This window comes from Nanorana parkeri, unplaced genomic scaffold (genome assembly GCF_000935625.1).
Source record: "Nanorana parkeri isolate BGI_ZX_2015 unplaced genomic scaffold, ASM93562v1 scaffold1742, whole genome shotgun sequence".
NCBI lineage: Eukaryota > Metazoa > Chordata > Amphibia > Anura > Dicroglossidae > Nanorana > Nanorana parkeri.
In genome coordinates, this window is record NW_017308010.1 from 184,457 (window position 1) to 207,784 (window position 23,328).

General features: G+C 43.0%; 2 protein-coding genes across 2 annotated transcripts in view; both read right to left on the bottom strand.

Moving 5' to 3' along the window:
• Window positions 1–7,994: 7,994 nt before the first annotated feature.
• LOC108799498 (urotensin-2 receptor-like) lies at window positions 7,995–8,996 on the bottom strand. Its single transcript, XM_018571361.1, has one exon. The coding sequence runs from the start codon at window positions 8,964–8,966 to the stop codon at window positions 7,998–8,000; it is 969 nt and encodes a 322-aa protein (XP_018426863.1). The 5' UTR covers window positions 8,967–8,996; the 3' UTR covers window positions 7,995–7,997.
• A 1,855-nt stretch (window positions 8,997–10,851) lies between these two features.
• Window positions 10,852–23,328, bottom strand: part of LOC108799495 (arf-GAP with dual PH domain-containing protein 1-like) — a 53,162-nt gene continuing 40,685 nt past the window's right edge. The window contains exons 9-11 of the mRNA XM_018571358.1: window positions 21,424–21,495; window positions 12,160–12,388; window positions 10,852–10,979 (exon numbers count right to left, since the gene is read on the bottom strand). Of these exons, the coding sequence (XP_018426860.1) occupies window positions 10,951–10,979; window positions 12,160–12,388; window positions 21,424–21,495 (330 nt within the window). The 3' untranslated portion in view covers window positions 10,852–10,950. The remainder of the gene's footprint in view (window positions 10,980–12,159; window positions 12,389–21,423; window positions 21,496–23,328) is intronic.

Consider the following 23,328-nt stretch of genomic DNA (forward strand, 5'->3'; position numbering starts at 1 on the left):
TAATAATAACAAAATAATAAAAAAATATAAATAAATAATAAAAGTTAAAAAAAAAAACACATCCTGGAGCATGGGTGACGTGACACGCCTGTTGGGGGGAGGAACTTTTTTTGTTCTTGACTCGAGTGCAAAAGGAGCTAGCTACGGCTCTGAGGGAGGATATAAAGTGATGTAATTGCAGGTAGTGATAGTGTTCGCGCAAGAGAACCGATTGGAAATCCTGAAGCGATTGGAAGGATTTAACTCCAGTAGGGGTGAGGAGGGAGTAGACAACGCAAAAGCCATGTTCCCTCCACCGATTAAAGATGTGCGGAGAGTCCCAACCAGGAGGGAAGAGGGGGAAAGCTGCAGGAGAGGGAGAGAGGGAGGCCGAAAATTTCACTGAGTTCAAGATTCGAAGAGTGTGGGAAATGGCTGGGTCTAGTGGTTTAGGACAATGGGGGGTGGAAGAGGGGACCAGTCCAGAAAATCCAGTAAAGCCCAACTCGGTCAAGTCGCATAAGCGGGCTAACGGTGTTACGTATGCTGCTAAATAATATTTATGAATATTTGGGACTACCAGCCCCCCACCCACTTTAGGTGCAAAAAGTGTGTGTTTGCTAACCCGGGGCCTCGACCTACCCTATATAAAGGGAAGAAGTTTCTTCTAATGATTGTGTAAAATATGAGCAGGAACAGGCACCAGGAGCGTGTGAAACGCATACAATAACTTCTGGCGGTAGGACGGTGTAGATGCGCCCAAACCAAGAGATAGGATGAATATGCGTGCTAACAAAATCTCCTCCACGTTTAACCTGATTGAATAGACCCGTGAGATGCGGCGATAAGACATCTGAGAGTTTCTTGTAAAAGGGACGAAAAACCATCGGGACCCGGCCTTGTACCCACCCGAGGCTCTCGATAGCCATGCATACCTCCTGTTCTGTAGTATCCGTGTCCATGACCTCCTACCGAGAGGAGTATAAGGAAGGAAGGTTTAGAGTCTGCTTAAGTCCGGAGTGGCAAAAGAGTAATAGTGGAGCGTTGAGGGACAAATGTCCGCCCGCAGGTGGCCAAAATAGTATCAGGTTTATTACCCTTGTAGCTTCTCTGTTGGGTCCAATGTAAGGAACGTTCAGACTGGTCAGTCAAGCATAGATCAAGTTCAGAGCGAAGATGCGTTAGGATCTGTCTATTCCTATGTGAGATGCGCACGCTTGCATAGAGGCGCATGGAGGTGCACAATTTTGTGAGCCAAACTATGCCCATGCACATGTGCCCGTGCAGGATTCCGAGCACAAGGGCCAAGCTTGGCTTCCTGACAATTTGTTTTTTCAAACAAAAGGAGACGATTTATAAAAGGCAATCAGAACCCCCATTGGTAAGAGGAGGCAGAAGCATGAAAGACCTGAGGATAATGGAAGTCAAAATATTTGGATGTAGAGGTAGAAGCAAAATGAGTTTCCTTCAAGCTTGCTATATGTATATGAAGTGTCCGAAGGTAAAGAAACACCTTTACATGCTTTTGGGGAGAATTAGGGCCCTGAACATTCAGAGAAAGCCAATTAAGTGACATAATAAGTATAGGGGAACCGGACAAAGGCATACCCCCGTGGGTCAGGAGAGAAGGAAAAAGGAAGAGAAGGGGACAGCGGAGAGAAAAAGAAAAAAGGGCCTTACAGGGAGATGAGGGCCAAAAATTGTTACACAGCGAGTTACAACAAAAAGCTGGATCATATCAAGTGAGATAGGCATGATGAAGATCACAGGCAGTGGAGGTGCAGGAAACCACCTGGGCTAGGAGAATTAGGAGAAAAAAGTAAAGAAGCAAAGAATGGAAGGGAAAATAGGAAGAAGCAGGTGAAGAATGAAAAATTGGGAGAATTGCCCTAGGGTACAGCACTCTTCGGGGGAGGAAGAAAAAGGGGGGGAGTGCTATTAGAGGTGTGAGCAGGAAAGTGAGATACTCAGTGTGCTGCTTCACTTGTGTACGGACCGGGGTGTCCGTTGTTTGTCAAGGAAGAACAAAAGGTGGGGATGGAAGCGCAACGACTGAGATGGGAGGTGGTAGTCTGAGGGGAGTGGGAAAGTTCTTGACTCTGGATAGTGATGTATCCCTCGGGATGGTGTGGAGCTCCAAGTGAAGGGGGGAGAGAGAAGGAGATGGGAAAGACAAATGAACTTCTTGTAAGTGTAGAGAAATGAAAGGAGATGTAGAGACTCACCAAGATGTTCTCAGTGACATGCTGTCATCGACGGTTGTAAGGGTTGTTCTGATGCCGGTGTAGTGGGAATTGCCGGTATCTCCTATGTGGTGGTCTGGGAGCCGATCCCGTGACACACCTGCTTGGGAAAGAAGAACATATTTTCGAAATGCGTTGCCTTGCCTGTAACCTGCAAAAGGAATCCCCAGCTGTTTCACACAGGCAGCCTCCCGCCACACTACGGACACCCACGGGGACCCCTTCTTCCACCCCCCTTTTGACCTGGTGGCTCCAGGCAACGGGGACTCCAGCTTCCACCCCTTTAGACTTTACTGCACTGAGGAAAGTCTAAAGGTGGAACATTGAGGAGATTTCCTTACTTTTGTGGTAACAATAGATAATAATGGACAATTTCTGCAACCTGGATACACATAAGAATAAAAACGCAACAGTGATTCTGTCAGACTCCTTGAAAAAGTGGACTATACAGTCGTTGGTGACCTGGTTCGGTAATGGCTGGTTTTGATTTCACAGTAAAGAAGATCTTTTACATACAAACTTCTAAAGAGTCATTGTGAACTGATCTCATGGCAGTAAGGATCTATGAAGAGCGCAAAGATTGGGTACTGCATACCTTGTATCCTGCAACAGAGGCTTAAGGCCTTGTTCACACCTGTGCGTATTGCATAAGCGCGTCACATGCGCGTTTTCTTCCCGGAGTTTGGCGCGTTTTCATGTGCGTTTTTAGTGCGTTTTTGTACATTAGAAACGCGCGTCGCACGCGCGTTTTGAAGCGTTTGGAGCGACAACAGAGGTATCCAATGAAGAAGAATTCCTGTTTTTCCGCAAGCGTCCAATGAAAAAGACTTCCTGAGACGCAGCATTTCCCTTTCCTGTATGCAAAAGACCTTGTGGTGTGAGGAGGATTTTTTGCAGAGAGCAGTTTTGAACGATTTATTGCATTATGGAGCTGACCAAACGACGAAGGACTGCAGCATGTCGATAAAGAGGTTAGTACATAAACAATTGTTAGTGCTTATTGTTGTTCTGTCCCATTCCTTGTAATGGAATACATGTATATGTTGTTCATGTATTCATATTGCTAATTGCTAGTATTGACCACAAACCTTTATATATTTTTTCAGTTTTGATGATTGCTGTCTTACAAGTTGGAGCGTCAGGACACCTTCATGCGGGACAGCATTCCACCTCCGGAACGATTGGTGATCACTTTGCGGTAAGTTCTGTACATGACTCCTTTGTATAATTATAAACAAATTAAATGTTGGCGTATAGAAGCATAAATAGAGTTTAAAATGTGTTCTCTCTGTGATTAGTAGCGGGTATAGGTATGAAATTAATTATTTATGTGTACTAATTTATGAATATAAATCAGTACATATCAATCACCAATTTCATATATACACTGTCATCTGGCGATTTGCTCATGCAGCGAGCTGGGATCTACAATCTGGGAGCTACACCGGTTTGTGGAACTACAAATAACAGATCATAAAATGAATAAAATTCGTGTTAAACCCCATAAAAAACCACACAAACTCATTGTAAAATTCTCATTAAATTTTACTATATATATAAACATAACAAGCCATCTAAACATTCTCCTGCTCAACCGGGTAGGAGAAGAAATGTAACACGGTGCCTTTACACAGACTTTTGAAGGCCAAATTTATATTGCGCCCTTCACAATTTTGTACGTTGCAGAGATGGGTTTAATTTTGATGATTCATTGGCGCACTGCATGGAGAATAGTCAATGCAGCGGCAGGCGTGGAACAACGAATAGTGGCGGCATTGGTGACCGATTCGCTGCATACTTCATGACACCTGAGGGGGAGGTGTCATTCCCTACTCTATTCAAAGCTAAAAAAAAAAGTTTTGATGATGTGCTGCGTTAAACTGTCATGAAAGAAATGCTTAGACTCTCATTGCTGTGCTGATCATTCTATTTATTTTAGTTTCCTTGCTATCATGGTGATTAGTTGGGTTCCATGTGTTCTGAGTGACTGACCCAGAGTTAGTAAAAAGCTAAGGAGTTCTGCCTTCTCTGTGAAACATCTTGTTGTAATACATGTTCCAGGTCAGTGACACAAAATAAGCCAGGCTTCTAGGATTTTCAGATAGAGGTCACCAAAAACTGTCCATATTTCTCTCATGACAAGTTTCCTCCTTTAACCAGCAGCACACAGGATGTATATTGTAGGAGTTCTTTATTTAAAGAGCTATATTTGTTTAAATAATACAATTGTTTTTTTTATGTGAAAGAATAAAGTCACCTTGGTTCCATAACATGTATTATTTTCTTTTATAGGATTATGGTATCCATTTGTTAATATGATTTTGATATATAATGGTTAGTTTAGATACCAAGTGTTACAGTAGAGGAATTTTCATTGGAATTTGTGTTCCCCTGAAATATTCCTAGGTCTTTTCAGCTTACACCGCACTGTCAAATACACCATATGTCAGCTTGGCAAATAGATACCATCCATTACGAGACAATAGGCATTTGGGAAGGATCTGTGAAATTCTTCTTAAACTGAGTCTTTTCTATCCCAGACACTTCCAGTCTTATTAGATAAAATAATCATTGCATAGGTATTTTCCCACACACCAAATACATGCTGTTAGTGAGCACCTGTCTAAATTGGCCCTAGTGTGTGTAGATATGACATAGGGACCTGAAACTGTAAGCTCCTTGAGGGCAGGGACCAATATGGATGAATAATATGTAAAAGCTCTGTTGAAGGTGACGGCGATAAAAAAAATGAAATAAATATGTGTTGTGCAATACTTGTAGCAACCATTGAAAATCTATCTTATACTGACCTTTTCAGTAGAGTGAACTCTGACTGGTTGCTATAGGATACTGTACTTTGTTCCTTCCATTCCATTGGTAAATGTCACCATTTTGTAAACCAGGCACCTACAAGCCTAGTTGCTACACATCTAAGCAAAGTCTGCATGTGAAATGAGGAAGCCGCTCGCTCCTCAAGGCTGACCTCTGGAGGCCCCCACGGGCAGCCCTCTACATAGCCTGATTAGATCCAGCCAGCCCGGATCACATTGGTATGCAAGCCGGGATGGCTGGATCAGGCACTGTAGAGGGCCCCCCGTGGGGGCCTCCAGAGGTCAGCCTTGCTGGGATGTGTAGTCCTCTATAGCCGGTGCCATTCTGCATTGATTGCTGTATAATTTTACACTTTCCATTTCACTATATTGCACACCACACTTTTTTTTTTCTTCCACCGCTCCAAGCTTGCTCCTGTGATGGACTACAATCTCAATACAAACTAGTAGTCCATCCCAGGAGCCATTTTTTAAAATCCTGATTAACCGGTTAATTGAACTTAATAATTGGCTAATGAATCGATTTTGAAAATAATCGTTAGCTGCATATCTAGATAAATGGTCACCCTACACCAGGGATCCCCCACTAACCACCAGGGAGCCCCCACTACCCACCTGGGAGCTACCACAGAACCACCACTGATTATTAGGGAGCCCCCACAGATCCCGCACTGACCAGCAGAGAACTGGAAGTGACACAGTCAAGAAAATGTATAGAATCGAGAAAAATGATAGAACACTGACTTTGACACTATCCAGCCCCTCCCACTATCCTCCCACAGCTCACAGCCCAGAAGCATGGACAACCAGCGGCGGTCTACAGTGGGTGAGAGTGCCGAAGTACCGGACATGGAGCGGAGTAAGGCCAGAACTATGTACGGAGCCCAGTGGGAGGAGAGCACCATCTCCCAGCCTGTCACCCCTTTCATGGATTTACTAGGAGTCCTCACATCTCCCGACCATTCACACTACTGTTACATGCAAAGGAAGCGGCAGAGGAGGAGGGGGGCCAAGTTGCTGCACCATGGGCCACTGGGTTGTACTTGCCCCCTGGGCTAAAAGTTGCCAGTCTGCCCCTGAACTAAACCCGACCCACACCCACCTGGTAAAGATTTATCTTTCTTCATGCTCCAGCAATCTTTGCAGCATGGCCCTGCCCAACACTACACTCCTTTTTGTACTGCACACATATGCTGCAAGCCCATTCATCCCTACTGTGGTAACAAATGGTAAAATGTACATTTTACCACAGGTTACCAAAACACAGAAATGTGAATGGGCCCTTAAAGAAAATATAACTTGTTCAGATCTGTTCAAGACACACACATAAAACCTTATACATGTCTCATAGTCAGTGAAAGCACCCTGTATTAAATTTTTCGTTCTAAAAAAAAAGACTTTATGCAAGTTACAAAAATGTGACATAAATCAGTTTACAAACTTAAATGTAAAACAAATACATTAGAGATATTTCCTCTTAAAATTAACACCACCTCAAACCTAAATCTTTCACAAACAAACTTCTAAAGGTGGCCATACTCCTTACAACCATTGTACAACTTTTTATGTTCTGACATTGCACCCTCGTTCAATTTTCGTTCGTCAGCACCACTAACTGGCCGATTTTCGTCAATCGAACAACTACATTTTCGTTTGAGCATGTGCAGTTTTCATCTAGAGATTTTTATTGTACGAAAACGCCACTAACCTGTTGATTTTCGTCCAAGTTGACAAACATTTTCTAGCCTGCTTGAAAGAAAAAAATCTGCCAGTTGTACAGTAATTGCGGTTGTGCATTTACCATCATCTGGCAGATTTTCGGACGAAAACGTGATTGCGGCCGAAAATCAACAGATAATTATAAGCTTACGGGCACCTTAAGTAAGTTTTGAATCTGATTAAGATTGTGAGAGACATCTCGCTCTTATCTACAGTTGATTTGTATGTGAAAAACAGCAAGGAGCCTGCGCTGGGTATGTTTGTGAATATCTCTCCTACATCACAGGCAGTGGTTGTACTAAAGGGCCAGAAGTGCTCTGGTACAATAGAGCAATGGCTGCATGAAAAACTGAAGTACTGAGCAAGTGTGCTGCATTAGTTGTATACATCTCAATGCTTAATTTTCAATTTTGACTGAAGTGTGCCTTAAAATCTACTCTAAGCACAACATGTACCCCTGGAAATCCTGCAATTACCTGTTGGATCCCCAAACTATTGGCACCTTCTTGCACCAAGATCATCTGCCATCCAAGTCTCAGCACCGCAAACCACCAATCTGATGTAAATAAATATTTAAAAGGTGGACATACATTTTTTTACTGAAAGTTGAGGATGTCCACAATTGAATAGTTCTACTCTGGATCATGTTTCATTTTCCTTAAGCTGACTGTACAGCCTCCTTAAGGTAGTGGGGCTTACCTGAATGAATATAAACTGATAAGACTGGTTAGGTTAGCTCACACTCTAACAGTTGGTAAATTTAAAGTAGATTGTAAAGCTATTTTTTTCACATTTTGTAAAGGTTTAATTATTAGTAAAAAAGTAATGGCAGCAATTAAATAACAAATTGTGCACAAATTCTGCCACTAGCATGCATACTAATACTGTAAGCAACTGTAAGCAATTGTAAAGTCCTACATACAAGACTGTGGGTACCTTCATGAATTCCCTAGGGCCAATAAACATATTAATCATGTTTTACTTTGTAGGATTAAGCTCGGTTTGGCCTAAACTGCAAAGATTTTTAATCTCTCAGTATCCCCATCCTCTAACGCATCTTATTCAGTTGAGTATAAATTAGATATTTGTCAAGAAAGGGTTCATCTGAAGATACTGCACAATTACAAATAGCAGTAGTTTAGACTGTAGTCTTAGCTTTACTCTCTTAGTTTTACGTTCAATGTCCTTACATACATGGAATGCATCTATAATAATCCAACATCAATCACATCTCCAGATTTTTCTTCTGCATCCCTTTACCGCTGGACTTCCTGCTCCGGCCAGCTAAATATTCCCAATAGTTGCGAGTTAGTAAAGTATAAAGTAGAGGATTTACACAGCTATTGGCATAGGTTAGGCAGGTAACTCCAAAGTTTAGATAAATTTGAGCTGAAGGACCGAGTGCTGAAAGTTCTCTCTGATAATATTTGGCTAGCTGCCATGCCCAAAAAGGTACAAAACAAGTCCAGTATAGAATAATTATTGTGAATATACGCAACCCAACACAATGCTTTTGTTTTCGCCTTGACTGATGTACTTTTAGACCAGGTGTCCAATATGCTCTAGCTAGGCAACTATAGATATATACCAATATTATCCCAGGGCCTAGTATGCTGGTGCAGAAAAGGACAGTTAAATAGTTTCTAAATGAATCTTGTGTCCAAGTGGGAAAGCAAATCTTTTTGCCAGATCCATAATGGCTGTCCTGTAGCTGTATCATACACATCATTGGTAAAGTGAGAAAAAATGATGCAAGCCAGATTGCCAGACTTAGTACCTTTTGGTGGGACTGGGTAATATGTGAACTGAAAGGTCGCACAATTACCTGATATCTTTGTAGACTCATTGCAGTGAGGGTGTAGATGCTAGCGTGCATGGTGAATAAGTCCATGCTTAATAGAACTCTGCATCCTATATCTCCAAAGTACCAGTTTCGGTCCAAGTAGGTGCTTACAACAAAAGGAATAGTTGAAAGGTAAAGTAGATCAGCCAAAGCAAGGTTTATGACATTGATGCACAGGGAACCTGCTGGCCTGGGTGACAAGACAGTTATCGCAAGTACATAAATGTTTCCAGACGAACCCAAGACAAACATAATAGCAAGTACAGCGCTCAAACTGGATGTAACCAGCACCTCTCCATCAAAGATACCTTGAGTTTCCATGGACATGTTTGCTTCATATTGACTTTCCATTTTCTCTTTACTGCTGTCTACTTCACAACAAGCATGATGGGCATGTGTCATGATAAAAAAAAAAAAAAATGTTCATGCATTCATGGTAATGGAAAATAATTATTCAATCTACAATCCGTATCTCAGCTTTCCTGCACAGTCTCCTGTTTCAGTCATGATGTCCAAGGAGGTTCCGATGTGTAGCACACATTCCATGCCTAAGAGGTGAGATCTTTCAATGAGGGTGTGAGCATTTCTTCATTTTGATTAATGAATGTGATAGAAAGCTAACAAATATCTTCATCTGTGTTAGCTTCAGCACTGGAATAAATAGGATATATATTGCCTGTGTTATAGTATTCTTCTTGCTTGGTCTTGTTCATTCCTCACTTCAGCTTCAGATATGCTGAGCAAACAGTCACAGGTCCCATTCACAAAGAAGTGTCCAGACTGAGACAAACCTGTTACATTCGTGGTTTATTAACCATCTCCCCACACTCTTCCCATTACACTTCCTGAAGTCAGGGCCGGTGCAAGGATTTTTGCCAACTCAGGCGAAGGTGCATTTTGCCGCCCCCCCCCCCCCCCCCCCCCCCCCCCCCCCCGCTCATCCCATCTTCTGTGCCCCATATCATCCTGTGCCTCCATGTCATCCTGTGCCCCATATCATCCTGTGCCACCATGTCATCCTGTGCCCTCATGTCATTTTTTCCCCTCATGTCATCCTATGCCCCCATGTCATCCTATGCCCCCATGTCATTCTATGCCCCCATGTCATCCTGTGTCTTCATGTCATCCTGTGCCCTCATGTCATCCTGTACCCCATGTCATTTTGTGCCCCCATGTCATTCTGTGCCCCCATGTCATCCTGTGTCAGCCCTCTCTCTATCACATGCGGCTGAGCGGCCAGGGGAACCAGGGGTGGGGCCACTTACGTCACTCACTGATGTAGGACGTAGCCAAGGACGAGACAGTGAGACTGTCACTGAGACTGCACAGGTCAGCGCCGCTGCGGCCGGCGGGGACTCGTCCTTCAGATGCCGCCCGCCGGCAGCCCACACTGGTCTCGATCGGACGGTCGGAGCCGGACTTACGCCGGGCGGCCGACTGTCACTGTCAACTTTCCGCCCTATTCCCTGGCGCCGTAAGGCCCATGTTGCCTTGCGCTAGCGCCGGCCCTGCCTGAAGTTATGAGTTAACTATCTCCAAACCTATTTCAAAAGCAAAAAAATATTTTTGTGTTTAAGAGTGATAGGGCTTGTTCACACCATATACAGTGCATTCCAGCGTGGTTAGCTGCTGGAACGCACTGTATCGCATAGTAAACTCCCCCCTGCATTCTGGGGTGGGAGGGGGCATAGCAGTGCAATGAAGTCAATAGCACCACAGCCACGTGCCCCCTACTCCGTTCGCAGTGCGATTGCCTGCACCAGAACGCGGGCACAACAATGCCTGCGTTGCGGTCCAGTGCGATTGTAAAAAATAGTGCATGCAGCATTATTTCGAGTGCACTGGACTGCAATGCAGACACTGATGTGTGTGGCTGCAGTGTCATGACTTCAATGGACCACCACGCCCCTGAAGGGGGGGGTTTACTATGCAATACAGTGCGTTCCAGCAGCTAACCACGCTAGAACGCCCTGTAGATGGTATGAACAAGTACTGAGAGATGATAACATTGAAAGTTATCATCTCTAAGGTCTTCATTTCCGGTGACACTGGTGATCCGAATAATTAAGGATGGTGAATCTCCCTAATGGGAACACAATGAGCAATAAAAACCTGACAAATCTAAAAAAGTTGCTTTTATTTATATTTTAACAAGAAAATGTAACTATGTTCTTTTTCTGGCTCAAAGGTGATGCAATGCCAGACAAGCAAAGGCATAATTAGTATTACATATGTTGGTACATGATGTAATAAAAGGAAAATAAAAGGTGTTTTAAAGTCCAGAAATGAGATGTTCCGATAGCTGTTATTGGGAAAATGAAGGATCAGAAAAGTGCTATGTACGTTGCTTGAACTTTGCTTCGACTAGAAAGAGATAAAATTAGAATTAGTAGCAGTCTATAACAATTAGTAATTACAATGTTGTGATTAAAAGTAAAAACTGTTATGGTGCTTGCTGAACCTGGTCAATTCAATATCAATGAATATGTATCCTGTAAAGTAGATGCCTTTAGTGACATTTATATAGCTCTGACATATACCACAGTACTGTACAGAGAAGAATGAGCCAGTCACATTAGTTTCTGTACAGAGGAGCTTACACTGTAATGTAGAATGGCCCCAGTTGTAGGGGGACTACAAATCCACCAATACATTATACAGCAATGCAGAACAGTATATGAATTGGACTCAGAACTTTGGAATGCACTGAACTCTGGACCAGGGGCGTAACTAGAAATCACAAGGCCCCATAACAGACTCTCTATGGTGGGCTCTGCGGGGTCTCAGGTGGGCTGGTCATACCCCTGCACACCTCTTACCTGTCAGCCCTGATCTGCTGTCAGCCTTCTCCACCTCCAGGCCCGCCTCCTCCTTGGTCGCCAACGTGCTCCGCCTCCTCCACCGCCGTTGGTCTGGCCTCGTCCTCTGCAGCTGCTGGCTGTCACTGTTTCAGCAGCAGTTGTGAGGAGGAACACGTTGGTGCACAGATCATTGACAGGTTGTAAGTGATCTGGACATTGCCGCGTTCCTCCTCAGAGCCGCCGCTGAGACAGTCTGCCCACACTGCATCAGGGGAACCCCTTTGTTCCTCATCCTGGTCGGGGTCCCCTGTGCCCCGGGCCTCATAGGGGTCGCCTGGGTAGCTATGGCAATAGTTCCGCCACTGCTCTGGACTTGGTAACGCACTGGACTCTGGACTTAGTAACGCACTGGACTCAGGACTTAGTAACGCACTGGACTCAGAACTCACCTGTGGCCCGCAGAGCCCACCTAAGATCCTGCAGAGCCCACCTGAAACCCCACACAGCCCACTTGAGAGTGACCCTGCAGAGCACACCACAGCCCATCTGAGACTCTCTACGGTAGGCTCTGCAGGGTCTCAGGTGGGCTGGTCGGGGTCCCTTTCCCTGCACATGCAGCTCCTTACCTGTCTGGTGCTCAGGATCCTTTACACTTCTTTCTTCAATAACTATAGATTTAATACTAGACACAATTTCAAATACATATGCTGTACAAAGAAAACAAAAACAAAAAGAAATGTTACCTGCATACTCTCGAATATTCATAGGAAGGCTGATCACTTTCCTGAACACACTGAGCCAGTGTTCGCGGTCAGTCTCACTCTCACATGTAAATAAATAAGTACGCTCAGGGGTACTTATGGATATACCATAACTCCACAGGTTGCCTTGTGTACCTGAAATTGATTCTGGCTTTACCTGGTATCCATTCTCACTGCTCCCCAAAAACACCTCACCTTTGGCAAAGGCATCCTAAGAGAAAGAGATACAAAGCAGTGGTTAAACTTAAAAGGGAAGCACAGTGGGCTTGATTTACTAAAGAGTAAAATGTGCTAAAGTGAAGAAAACATGAGCATGATTTAGTAAGGTTTGAGACTATTAATATTAAATATATTTAGCTAAAGCAAATGCAGTCTTTCATTGTAGGTGACCTTAGCCTGACTCTTCTTCAGGTATCTTCAAATTCCAAAAGAGATCTGCTAATCTGTGCCTGTAATCTGTATATCTCTTAAGTGAAGCACTAAACTGAGTGTTATCTAGAGTTTCCCCTGGACCTGATGGGGATCAGCTTCAATGACTTCTTTATGAGTGGTGCCATAAACCGCTAATGCATTGAAATGCTTTTGCCCAGCTCAGCTAATCCCCTAAGGCTTGGTTCACACCAAATGCAGAGCAGATCCGGTCAGGTTTCTGCACACGCACGCTAGTCTTTTAGATGCATTTTTGATGCGTTTTTGACGAGTTTTTGGCTTAAAAAACCCAATTTTTTAAAGTTTAAATTGGGCTTTCAGTGCGTTCCAGGCATTTGCATGCGTTTTTGATGCGTTTGCAGATCCAGAGCAGGTAAAACAGGGCCTGCTGCAGTTTTTTCACCTGCTCTGAACCTGCTCTGGAACTGCACGCTGCAATGTGAGCTGAAGCAAAAAATACCATTGGAATACATTGAACGCAGTTTTGATCCGATCTGCAACTGATCTGCTCTCCACCTGCTCCCACACTCGGTTCAGAACTGCGTATAGTCACTTGGTGTGAACAAGGCCTAATAAATTAGCAAGTGACAGCTTTAGATAAACACCAGAGGGCCTGGTAGAGTTAATGACCCAGGTGACCCGGCATTCACCCAAAAGTCATACACCTGAGATACAATATCAACTCAATTTCATAACTTGGAATTGAACAGTGATATTGTAAAATTAAGTGGCACAAATAGCTGTGTCTCATTGAGACAGAAACAAACATACCAAAAACATTTAGACTAAAATCCTCTGGGGTCCGACAGGCGACATTTGGCCTCCTTGCCCAACTATCTTTCATATTCACGCTAAATTTGGTTTTGATTCAAAGCTCATGTCATGATGCATCATAATTTAGTGGTTGTCGGACCGTACTGAATATGAATACTCCACTATCCTCTTAATTTAACCGTTTGGGAGAAGCAGAGGAGGAAATCATGAAGGCTCGTCCCTCCCGCTCTCCCACCCCAGGCCTGCCCTAGAGGTCGGCTCTGTGACATCCCCTAGAGGCCTGACAAAAAGATGCTGCACATACAGCTAGAGAGGCTCTTGTTTGTAACATCAAGGAAAGGAACTCCTGCAACATTAAGAAGTGGTAACATCGCAGAAGAGTTCCCCTTTAATATCTGGACATCATCAGTGCAAGCCTTGCTTGGAGCAGAGCCATTCAGCCCCCTCTTTTGCTTATTGAACTTTTGGACTCCTTTTTACTTTACTGTGGTTATATATTTTTTCTCCCTTTAATAATATATTTTTCTGTATATTTTTCTGCACTGTTTATTCTATTAAAGGACAATCTTTAAAACTGTTAAGCTTATCTCTATGCTCTAAATAAAGAACCTAAAGTAAAGACCCTCTGTAAAGAGCGCTACTGTATAGTAAACCTGTCATGTTCCTGTCTGAGAGGACAACTGTATCATAGGCTTTGTTTAAGTTTTTTGAAGTGCTGCAGCACTTGCCGGGATTGGTGCAAACTTCCGTTAAAGTACATGTTGGCAGTGAACGTTTGATGTGTAAAGGGTTAACTGCAGTTAACCAACCCTAGTGACGATCTCTTTCAGTCTGCTGGCCTGAGATTGTTGTCCTGTGAGCTGGGAAATCTATGTGCAGGGTGAGACTGAGAGTGGTATCTCCACGTCCTTGTGACACCACACTCGGAACTTCAGAACTGCGTATAGTCACGTGTGATTGACACACAGCGGGTTCAGGCCGGGCATTCATCACAAATATAACAGGGGTTTATTTCAAATATGCAATCATGTGGAAAGGAATTTGTTAAAAAACAGATCTGCTTCTTCGTGACTGGAGCCAATTAGGTTCACTTCACACAGTAAATCAGGCCCAGGTCTATTTCACACCTTAGTATATCAAGCCCAATGTGAATAGTACTGCGCTAACACTCGGCAGTTTTGGAGCTTTCTATCAGTTTCAACTACAGTAAATGTTACTCATGGTTTCAAACTTACTTTCAGTTTTTGATTGTTTACCTTATGTGAAAATTTATTTAAAAAATGCCTTTGAACTGAACTGCCACCAGTGGAATGCCAACAAAATGTTAATCCAAAGTGAAACTAGCAAAGCCTTAGCTTGCAATTGCTTTGAAAGCTCATGGAAAGCTACAAAATTGGCAATGGCATGTTCTCTAATATTGCCAATATAAGGGCTCCATTAAATGAGAAATTGTATTGCCAGTGTAAACCACTAAAGAATCCTTGCTGTTTCCCTGTAAGATTCCCTGTGATCTAGATTTTAATTATCCAGATTTGTGACTTTCTACTTTATGGTAACAGTGCATGACAACGCACACTCATATAGCCGAAGTAGAAGACAAACAACAGGAAAGTGGCCAAGCAAATTTAATCCAGATACATTTTTCTCGAAGACTACATGGAGAATCACAGGGTTCCAACACACATAAGTATTGCCCAAACCAAACAGAATCAAACAGTCCTGACAAATCACCGTTTGGCAAATAATACATCCCTAAAGATGCCTAAAGACAGTGATTTTGTTAGTCTATCAAGCCATTTTGACCTAAGCTTCTTATAACTTCTCCATGAATCAGAAAAAGGAGATTATGATGCTGTTTTATGATGGATTATCAACAACTGCAAGTTTAACATCCAAAATGCTAACTTTTAGGTGCATCTGTTTGTATAGCAGTTAGAAGAAGAGCCCCTGAACATTATGCTCTGATGGGCCTTGACCTTTTAGATCTGGCCTGTCACCAGACCATTAATTTCAACAAAAATATTCCCATAACATTATATGTGTATTTTAGGCATGTTAATTACCTGTAAAAGCCCCCCTTGTGTAGACATCCAAAAGCCCGGAGACTGCTTGGATGTGATGTCAGCAGCCCCAGTAAACTCATAGCTGTAATTCAAGTTACACTCTATATTATTCCCCTTCTCTTCTTCCTCTAACCCTGCAGCTACATAAAAGGTTATGTGGGGAGGTGAGAAAAGGGCCAAAAAATCTAAGCCAGCACAGAGCGTAATTAGACACCGCCGGAAGAGGTGACTGCACCTTCTGCAGCCCGTTAACTGCTCCACAGGCTGCCATTCGCTCACCATGGGCAACAAGAAGCAGCAGTGACCCTCTCAGCAAGCCGGCGGGCGTAAATCCGGGCATCTGAACACCTTTTTTTCGCCCAGGATGGTTGGAACACCCGCTTACCCGAATCAGACATGGGAGGTGAGGATGCGGATTTAAAGGCGTACATCTGCTCCCTCCCGACGAAGACTTATTTTGAGTGATATGTTTCCCGCAGGGAGGCGGCATATAGATCTGAGATGGCTGGCCTACGTGCAGAGGTTGCTCATATCAGCACTTGCCTGGATGACATGGAAACGTCTCAGGAATCATCATGCTCTCACTTAGACGACCATCACAAGGTCTTACAGGATCACACTGCACAGATCCATGACCTGATCTACTATCTTGATGATCAGGAAAAGCGCTCCAGGGGTAATAATATCAGAGTTCGTGGTGTTCCCAAATCGCTTGAATCTAAGGATCTTCTTTTGATGCTCCGCTCCGTCTTTAATAAGCATGTGCAAAAGGATAAAGATACTGAGCTTGAAATTGATTCGGCCCATCGTATTCTGGGTCCTTGTTTGACTGATTCTAATCGCCTGTGTGGCATTATATGTCGCATCCATTTCTACTCCATAAAGGAAGCTGTCATGGCTGCTGCTCGTGCGACTGATAAATAAAGTTTAATGGTGTCCCGATCCTGCTTCTCTCAGATCTCTCCAGGCGCACCCTTCAAATGCGGAGAGCTCTGAAGCCTTCATTGGATGTTCTTCGTTCTCATGATATCCCTTTCACCTTGTGAAAGGGATCGAAGGACGGCAAGTCTACAGTTTTTCGCTTTATTGAAGATCTTCCTAAGTTCCTAGGAACTTTCCAACTCCCTCAAGTTTCTCTGCCTGATTGGCCTTATGCTACCTTCCTTGTGGATCATCCAACTCGTGAAAGGTGGCAACAGAAGGCATCGAAGAGATCCGCAACTACTTCTCCTCTGATCTCCTGAGCACATCCTGATTGCCTTGGAATCTATCCTGTGGTATTGTTCTTCCTGAGTGACTTGCTGAAAGTTGGGTCCACAAAGGGTGGACCCTTGTTCTGCTGTTTATAGTACTTACAACATGGTTTCTCATAAAGTATTTGTTTCCTATGGTTTTGTGTAACTATTGCATTTTGCTATATGACCGTTTTATTATTTTACATCACTTTTCCATGCATAATCTCATAGTGTATTATGATTTAACTATTGCAAATGGCAAGTGATTATTTGCAGCTTTCCATTTTGCTATTTTTTTTTCTTTTATTGATAGCTATGGGCTGGTAGTTAGGTTCCTTGAGGGATTGCTGTTTTCTCCATTTGGGCCCCCTCGCCTCCCACTTGGGCTACCCGCGATATAGTGGGTGTGTTGCTGTTTAGCATAACTTAGATGTTTTCGGGTCTCTTACGGGGTACCTCCTGCTGAATTTGCCCTGTAGTGACACCCGGCTGGAGTTTAACCCTCCAGTGTACAGTATTTTGCTGTTCTTTTCTTCTTCTCTTGCCTTATTTTTTTTTTTTGTCTCCTTTTTCTATTGCTCAATTTTGTATTTCTCACCTTCTTTTCCATCATGGTTCTGTTCTTGGCCTTTTCCATGTTGGCAGCAGGGTTGTCTAATTCATTTCTCTTTTTGTCCGCAATTTTATTCCGCAATGTCTTTGTCGGTTTGTACTTTTAATGTTAAGGGATTTACCCCCCTAATAAGAGATCACAGGTTTTACACCATATGCATAAGCGTGAGATACATATACTTCTGTTGCAGGAAACCCATTTTCGCACTGGTCTTGCTCCCAACACTATTATAGGGAGTGGTATCATAGTACTAATTCCTTGGCTAATTCCTTGGTATTCACAAGCTTTGTAGGTTGCAAGTCCTGGATACCAAATCAGATCCTGCAGGGCATTATTTATTTTTAACATTTCTGCTTGGTTTGGTAACCTATATGATTGCCAATTTATACTTCCCTAATTTGTCTCAGATGTCCATCTGCCTATGATACTTACGGGAGCTGGAGTCCTTTGCAGATGGTACGATTATCCTAGCAGGTGACTTTAACCTGACCATGGATCTTTGGTGGATTCTTCTTCTGGTAAGAGCAGTGTTTCATTCTCTGATCTCAGTAGATTGAAACAGAAACTAGTCTCTATGAAGCTTTTGGACCTATCGCAGACTCTACATCTGAGTGATATAGACTACACGTTCTATTCCCGTCCCAAAGTAGGATAGACTATATTTTTGTTTCTGAATCGCTTCTAGATGCGTCTCCTACCATTAGCATCGATCCCAGAGTCTGGTCAGATCACTCTTCTGTTTGTAGCTCCTTTAGCCTTTCTACCCTCCCTAATCACTCCCCATCTTGGACACTGAATGACAACCTTTAGCGGGACCCTGTTTGTTGTGCAGACCTCCGTAAGGCTATCGCTGACTTTTTGATAGTACATACCATGGATCACACTCCTCTTCCCATTAAGTGAGAGGCCCTTAAGTGTGTGATGTGGGGGGGTTTGATTCAAACGTGGTGCCAGATTGAAAAAATAGCGATCTCAGCAAATTGACTCTGTTTGTCAAACTTGGTGATTTGGAAGCCTCACACAAATGCCTTGGTGATGATAAACTCAGGCTAGAAATTTCCTCCACTCGCACTCAAGTCTTATCGCTTTTAGATCAAGCCTCCCTTCGTTACAGTGACCGCTTCCTTAAACGTTCCCATGAATACGGTCATAAGAGTGGCTCTCTACTTGCTAGAGTGCTTCAACCACAATCTGACTCTCCTTTCTCTGGGGAAGGGTTTTGCTCATTCCAGCTCAGAAATTCTTCAGTTCTTTCATGATTATTATTCGCAACTATACAATATCTCCTCTACTTCTATCCCCCCATCTGATCCTTTAGTTGATTTATATATCCACAAATTCCCTGCCCTCGATATATCTTCCTCTCTCAGTTCCACCTTGAACTCCACTTTTACGATTGATGAATGGACCCATGTGATCAAACTCGCTAAAAACGGTAAGGCCCAGGGAGCAAATGGTTTTCTACCAGACAACCCAGGCCCTGGGTTGTCTGGTAGCTATCGCCCTATTTCCTTGCTGAATTGCGATATTAAATTATATTAAAAAGTTATAGCACTGCGTTAACAACCACTTTTATCTACTATTATTCACAATGATCTGGTTGTTTTTTTTTAGTAGGGGCGGAGGCGAGGGATAACACTTGTAAAACCATTACCCTTATGGAATTGGCAAAGAAGTGGAAGGTCCCAGCTTGTCTCCTGACGGTAGATGCTGAAAAAGCTTTCGACAAGGTCAACTGGCAGTTTTTGGAAGCTTCTTAAGTCATTTAGGGCTTGGAGATTTCTTTGTATTAAAAATGTTAGCATTGTATTTATCCCCTTCAGCACGCATTCGTGTTAATGGTGAATTGTCGGCCCCTGTCTCCATCTCTAATGGTACCAGCCAGGGGTGTCCGTTATCCCCTTTGCTTTACATTATCACTATGGAACATTTGGCGGTGGCTCTTCGCTCTAATGCAAAATATCCTTCTATGCCAATGCTACTTCTTTTCCAGCCATTCTCCAGGAATTATCTGCCTTCAGTGCTGTAAGCAATTTTAAAGTTAATATGGATAAATCGGAAGTCCTGAATGTTTCTCTTCCGAATTCAGATGTTATTCAGCTTTGGACTGCTTTCCCCTTTTCTTGGCAGGCTGGCTCAATTAAATATCTCGGAATTTCCCTCCCATCTGATTTAAGCCAATTGTTCCACCTCAATTTTTCCCCTCTTTTAGCCAAAACTAATTTGGACCTCAAGAACTGGGGTTCCAGGCCACTAACTTGGTTTGGGTGTATTAATGCAATGAAAATGGATATTCTCCCAAAGTTTTTATATTGTTTTCAAGCTATTCCTATTAAGCTCCCGCGTGTTTACTTTTCTCAACTCTGTACTATGTTTTGGTCATTCATTTGGTCCTCTAGCAAGCCTAGACTTAATTATCGCCTTCTTACTAGACGTAAAGAGACTGGGGGAGCGGGCCTTCCTGACTTCTATCTCTATTATAAGGCTGCGATGTTGACTCGTCTTTTAGACTGGTTTCATAATAGTGAACATAAGCAATGGGTCTCTTGAGTTTCAGGCCTTTGACAATTCACCCTAAAGCGGCAATTGAGCTCATCTGGGCTTGTCTGCTGATTGGCCTCTTTTAACCTTTTCTGTCTTGTGGAGTTGGTATTATTCGCATACTTCTTTATCCCTCTCCACATTGCCTAGCCCTCTCACTCTGTTGCTGGATAATCCACAATTTCCACCTGGTCTCCATGCACCCTCATTTCTGGGTTGGGATAGACAGTTTTGGCCGAAATTTCGGCACATTTTAAGGGGTAGATCTTTACTATCTTACTCAACGGTTCTATTTGAACGTTCTTTGGATGATAGGGCTTGGATGTCATACTTCCATCTTTCCAGCTATTATCGTTCCTTGCACTCTGCATCGAATCTACATAGGGACCTCCTACCCTTTATGACATTATGTGTATCTACTTTCCCACCGTCTCATGTCATTTCCCTGTTGTATGGTCTTTTTCTTTCTCACCGGTCTGTTATCCCTCCTACATACACTTAAAAATGGTCGCTGGAACTAGACTCCGCCATAGGTCCTGCTGACTAGCAGACAATATTTTTGTTTGCACAAAAATTAGCTATGTCGTGTAAACTTCAGGAACGAAACTTTAAGTTGCTCTCCAGATGGTATCTGACCCCTGTGAGGCTCCATCGTATTTTCCCTTCAATTTCTGAATCAACAGGTGTCAACAGGTGGTGGGCACCTATCCTCATGTTTGGTGGGCTTGTCTCATAATTTGGGAATTTTGAGCAAAGCTGGTAGCTATTTATAATAAGTCATATGCAGTAGAGATTTGGAATACTCCTGAGTTCACTTTACCTTACCATTTAGCTTACCATTTTTTCTAGTTCTCTCCCAAAGGCTAAGCGCTCTGTTTTTCGCTTTTTCCTGTTTGCGGACGCTATTGCGCAACGTTGGAAACCCATTCTTCCTCCATCGCTTTTTGATTGGCTTGACTTGACTTCATTGGCTCGTGACTTTATCATGTACCTTTTCTATTTTCTTTTTTTTCTAATACATGGACGCTCCCTCGCTGCCTCTTATTTTCCTTACTTTCCTCTAGCTGCGTTCTTCCAATTTCTTTGGATTTTTGGCACCAGGAGACTGAAATGTGGTTTTATTATGATTAATGTTATCTTTTGGTTTGATATGTATTACCTATTTGTCTCCTGGGACATGTATACTTTGCTTATTTTTTAATGTTCTTTTATGTTTGTTTTTGAACTTTAAAACTTGATAAATCTTAATTTGCAGAAAAAAATGGCAATGTTACCTTGCAATGTCCAGTGAAGAGAAGCCAAACGAAACTGCACAATATTTATTTTGAATGTAAACACCAGACAAAATTTACAGGGTTATTCACTAAAGGGTGAAGAGTTCGGAGAAGGCAGGAGAAGTGAACAATCTAGGCCAAAATATGATTTTGAAAATTTCTCCAATTCAGTTCACTTTCCAGTTCTGCTATGTTGTCTTCGGTTGTTCACTTCTCCTGCCTTCTCCAAACTCTTCACACTGTAGTGAATAACCCTGTAAATCTTAAACAATTAAAAGTACGTAACTTAGCAGCTATAATAAGACTGAAGATCTTACCAGGGGGTCTTTGAAGTACATAAGCCTGCGGCGATCAAGAGTAAACCACCTCTTCTTAAATGCATCGGTTGGCTACAAACAGTAAAACATGAAATACGGTCTAAGCACTTTTGTAATGTAATATAATGATATTTTCACACAAATGTTTTTGTTTTTCTATGAATGACCATTACTATTCAAGTAGCTCACAATGGTTATCCTCATTCTCTGGAAATCTTTATTCCAAGTGGGGTCAAACCCTAGTGGGATATGACGCCTAAATAGGTTTGCCAGCTTTGTTTTTGGCAAAATAGGGGACAGAGGGTGGAGTAGGGATTAGAGTAAGGAGAGGGGCAGCTGCTCCAAAGTGTATTTGGTGGGCTGAAGGACACTGGCATCTGCACTGGATGATAAAGCAGCTCCTTTCACATCTGGGTTTCCCCCTTTATATTAGGAACATACCCTTTAAAACAGAGACCCCCTTTACATCAGAGTTCCCCCTTCACATCACGTGCCCCCCATTTACATCAGGGTTGTTCCATCACATCAGAGCCCCCTTAACATCAGAAGTCTTCACAGCAGAGTTCTCACTTTCACATCAAAGTCCCCCTCTTTCCAATAAGAGTTCCCCCATTCACATCAGAGTCTCCCCTTCACTTAACCCCCCCCTTTGCATCAGAAGTATACATGTGTAAACAATTTTACTTTAGACAAGTAGTAATTTGGGGATTGCAGGCTCCCACTGTGCTAAATCTCTTTTTTAGTGCAGCTTACCAAGGAGGGTTGGGGATCTATGTATCAATTGAAATCTATCTTTCATTTGAAAGCTACAAAGAATATAATAAAATATGTAAAAAGGAAATAAAGCTTGCAAAGCTTCAAAACGAGCGACAGGTTGCAAAAGATTGCAAGATTAACCCCCAAAAAATCTTTAAATATATTAATACTAAAAAAATTAGGTCGGAGCATGTTGGCCCCTTAAAAGATAACTCAGAGCTGGTAACTGGGGATAATGAGAAGGCAAATCTATTAAATACTTTCTTCAATGGTCCATATAAAGAACTTGGTGCCAAATTATTCACATTAAGGTCACTGCAAAGGACAAGGGGGCACTCTTTGCGTCTGGAGAAAAGGAGGTTTAACCTTTGCATACGGAAAGGATTCTTCACAGTTAGAGCTGTGAAAATGTGGAATAGACTCCCCCAGGAGCTTGTTCTAGCTAGCTCGGTCAATTGTTTTAAAAAACATCTGGATGTAAATGCACAGAATATTACTGGATATTGAGTTCTTTGAGGTATATTAAGCATCAGAGATTGTTGATCCAGGGAATATCCGATTGCCTTATGGGATCAGGAAGGAATTTTTTCCCCTGTTGGAGCAAATTGAACCGTGCTTTATAGGGGTTTTTTTTTTGCCTTCCTCTGGATCAACATTGGGTAATTGTGGGCATAGTTTTCTGTTTAGGCTTTTCTCATGACAACACAGTAACATTCCCCCCTTCCAGATCTACCCACTGCTGTCCTATCCAGGCACTACCGCACTTCAGCTCTCACCCATCTCTCCCTTCTCTCCTCCTCTCCATAGGTAGTGACTGGAGGGCTGCGCATGTGCAGTGTGTCATCACTGCTTACAAACATTCAGACTGCAAGGCAGAGATATTACTATGCTGGTAACCTATTGAAAAAAGTCAGCATGCTTTGTCATGTGCTTCCTTGGTGCTGGCAGGCCTGCTCGTCCAGTGGCGGACCTAAGGAACAAAGGGTGCTGGTGCAGGATTTTTTTCTCAGGCCACCCAATCCCCCCCCACCCCCACCTGTCCACAGAAGCCCGTCGCACCAGGTGCACCGGCAGCAAGTCCGTCCCTGGATCACACTAATCTCTATATACACAGTGAGGAGTATAGCACATTATGATCTCTATATACAC

Bases quoted from the DNA above. Each gene is read 5' to 3' on its own strand.
- LOC108799498 (XM_018571361.1), bottom strand. From the start codon at position 8,966: ATGGAAAGTCAATATGAAGCAAACATGTCCATGGAAACTCAAGGTATC.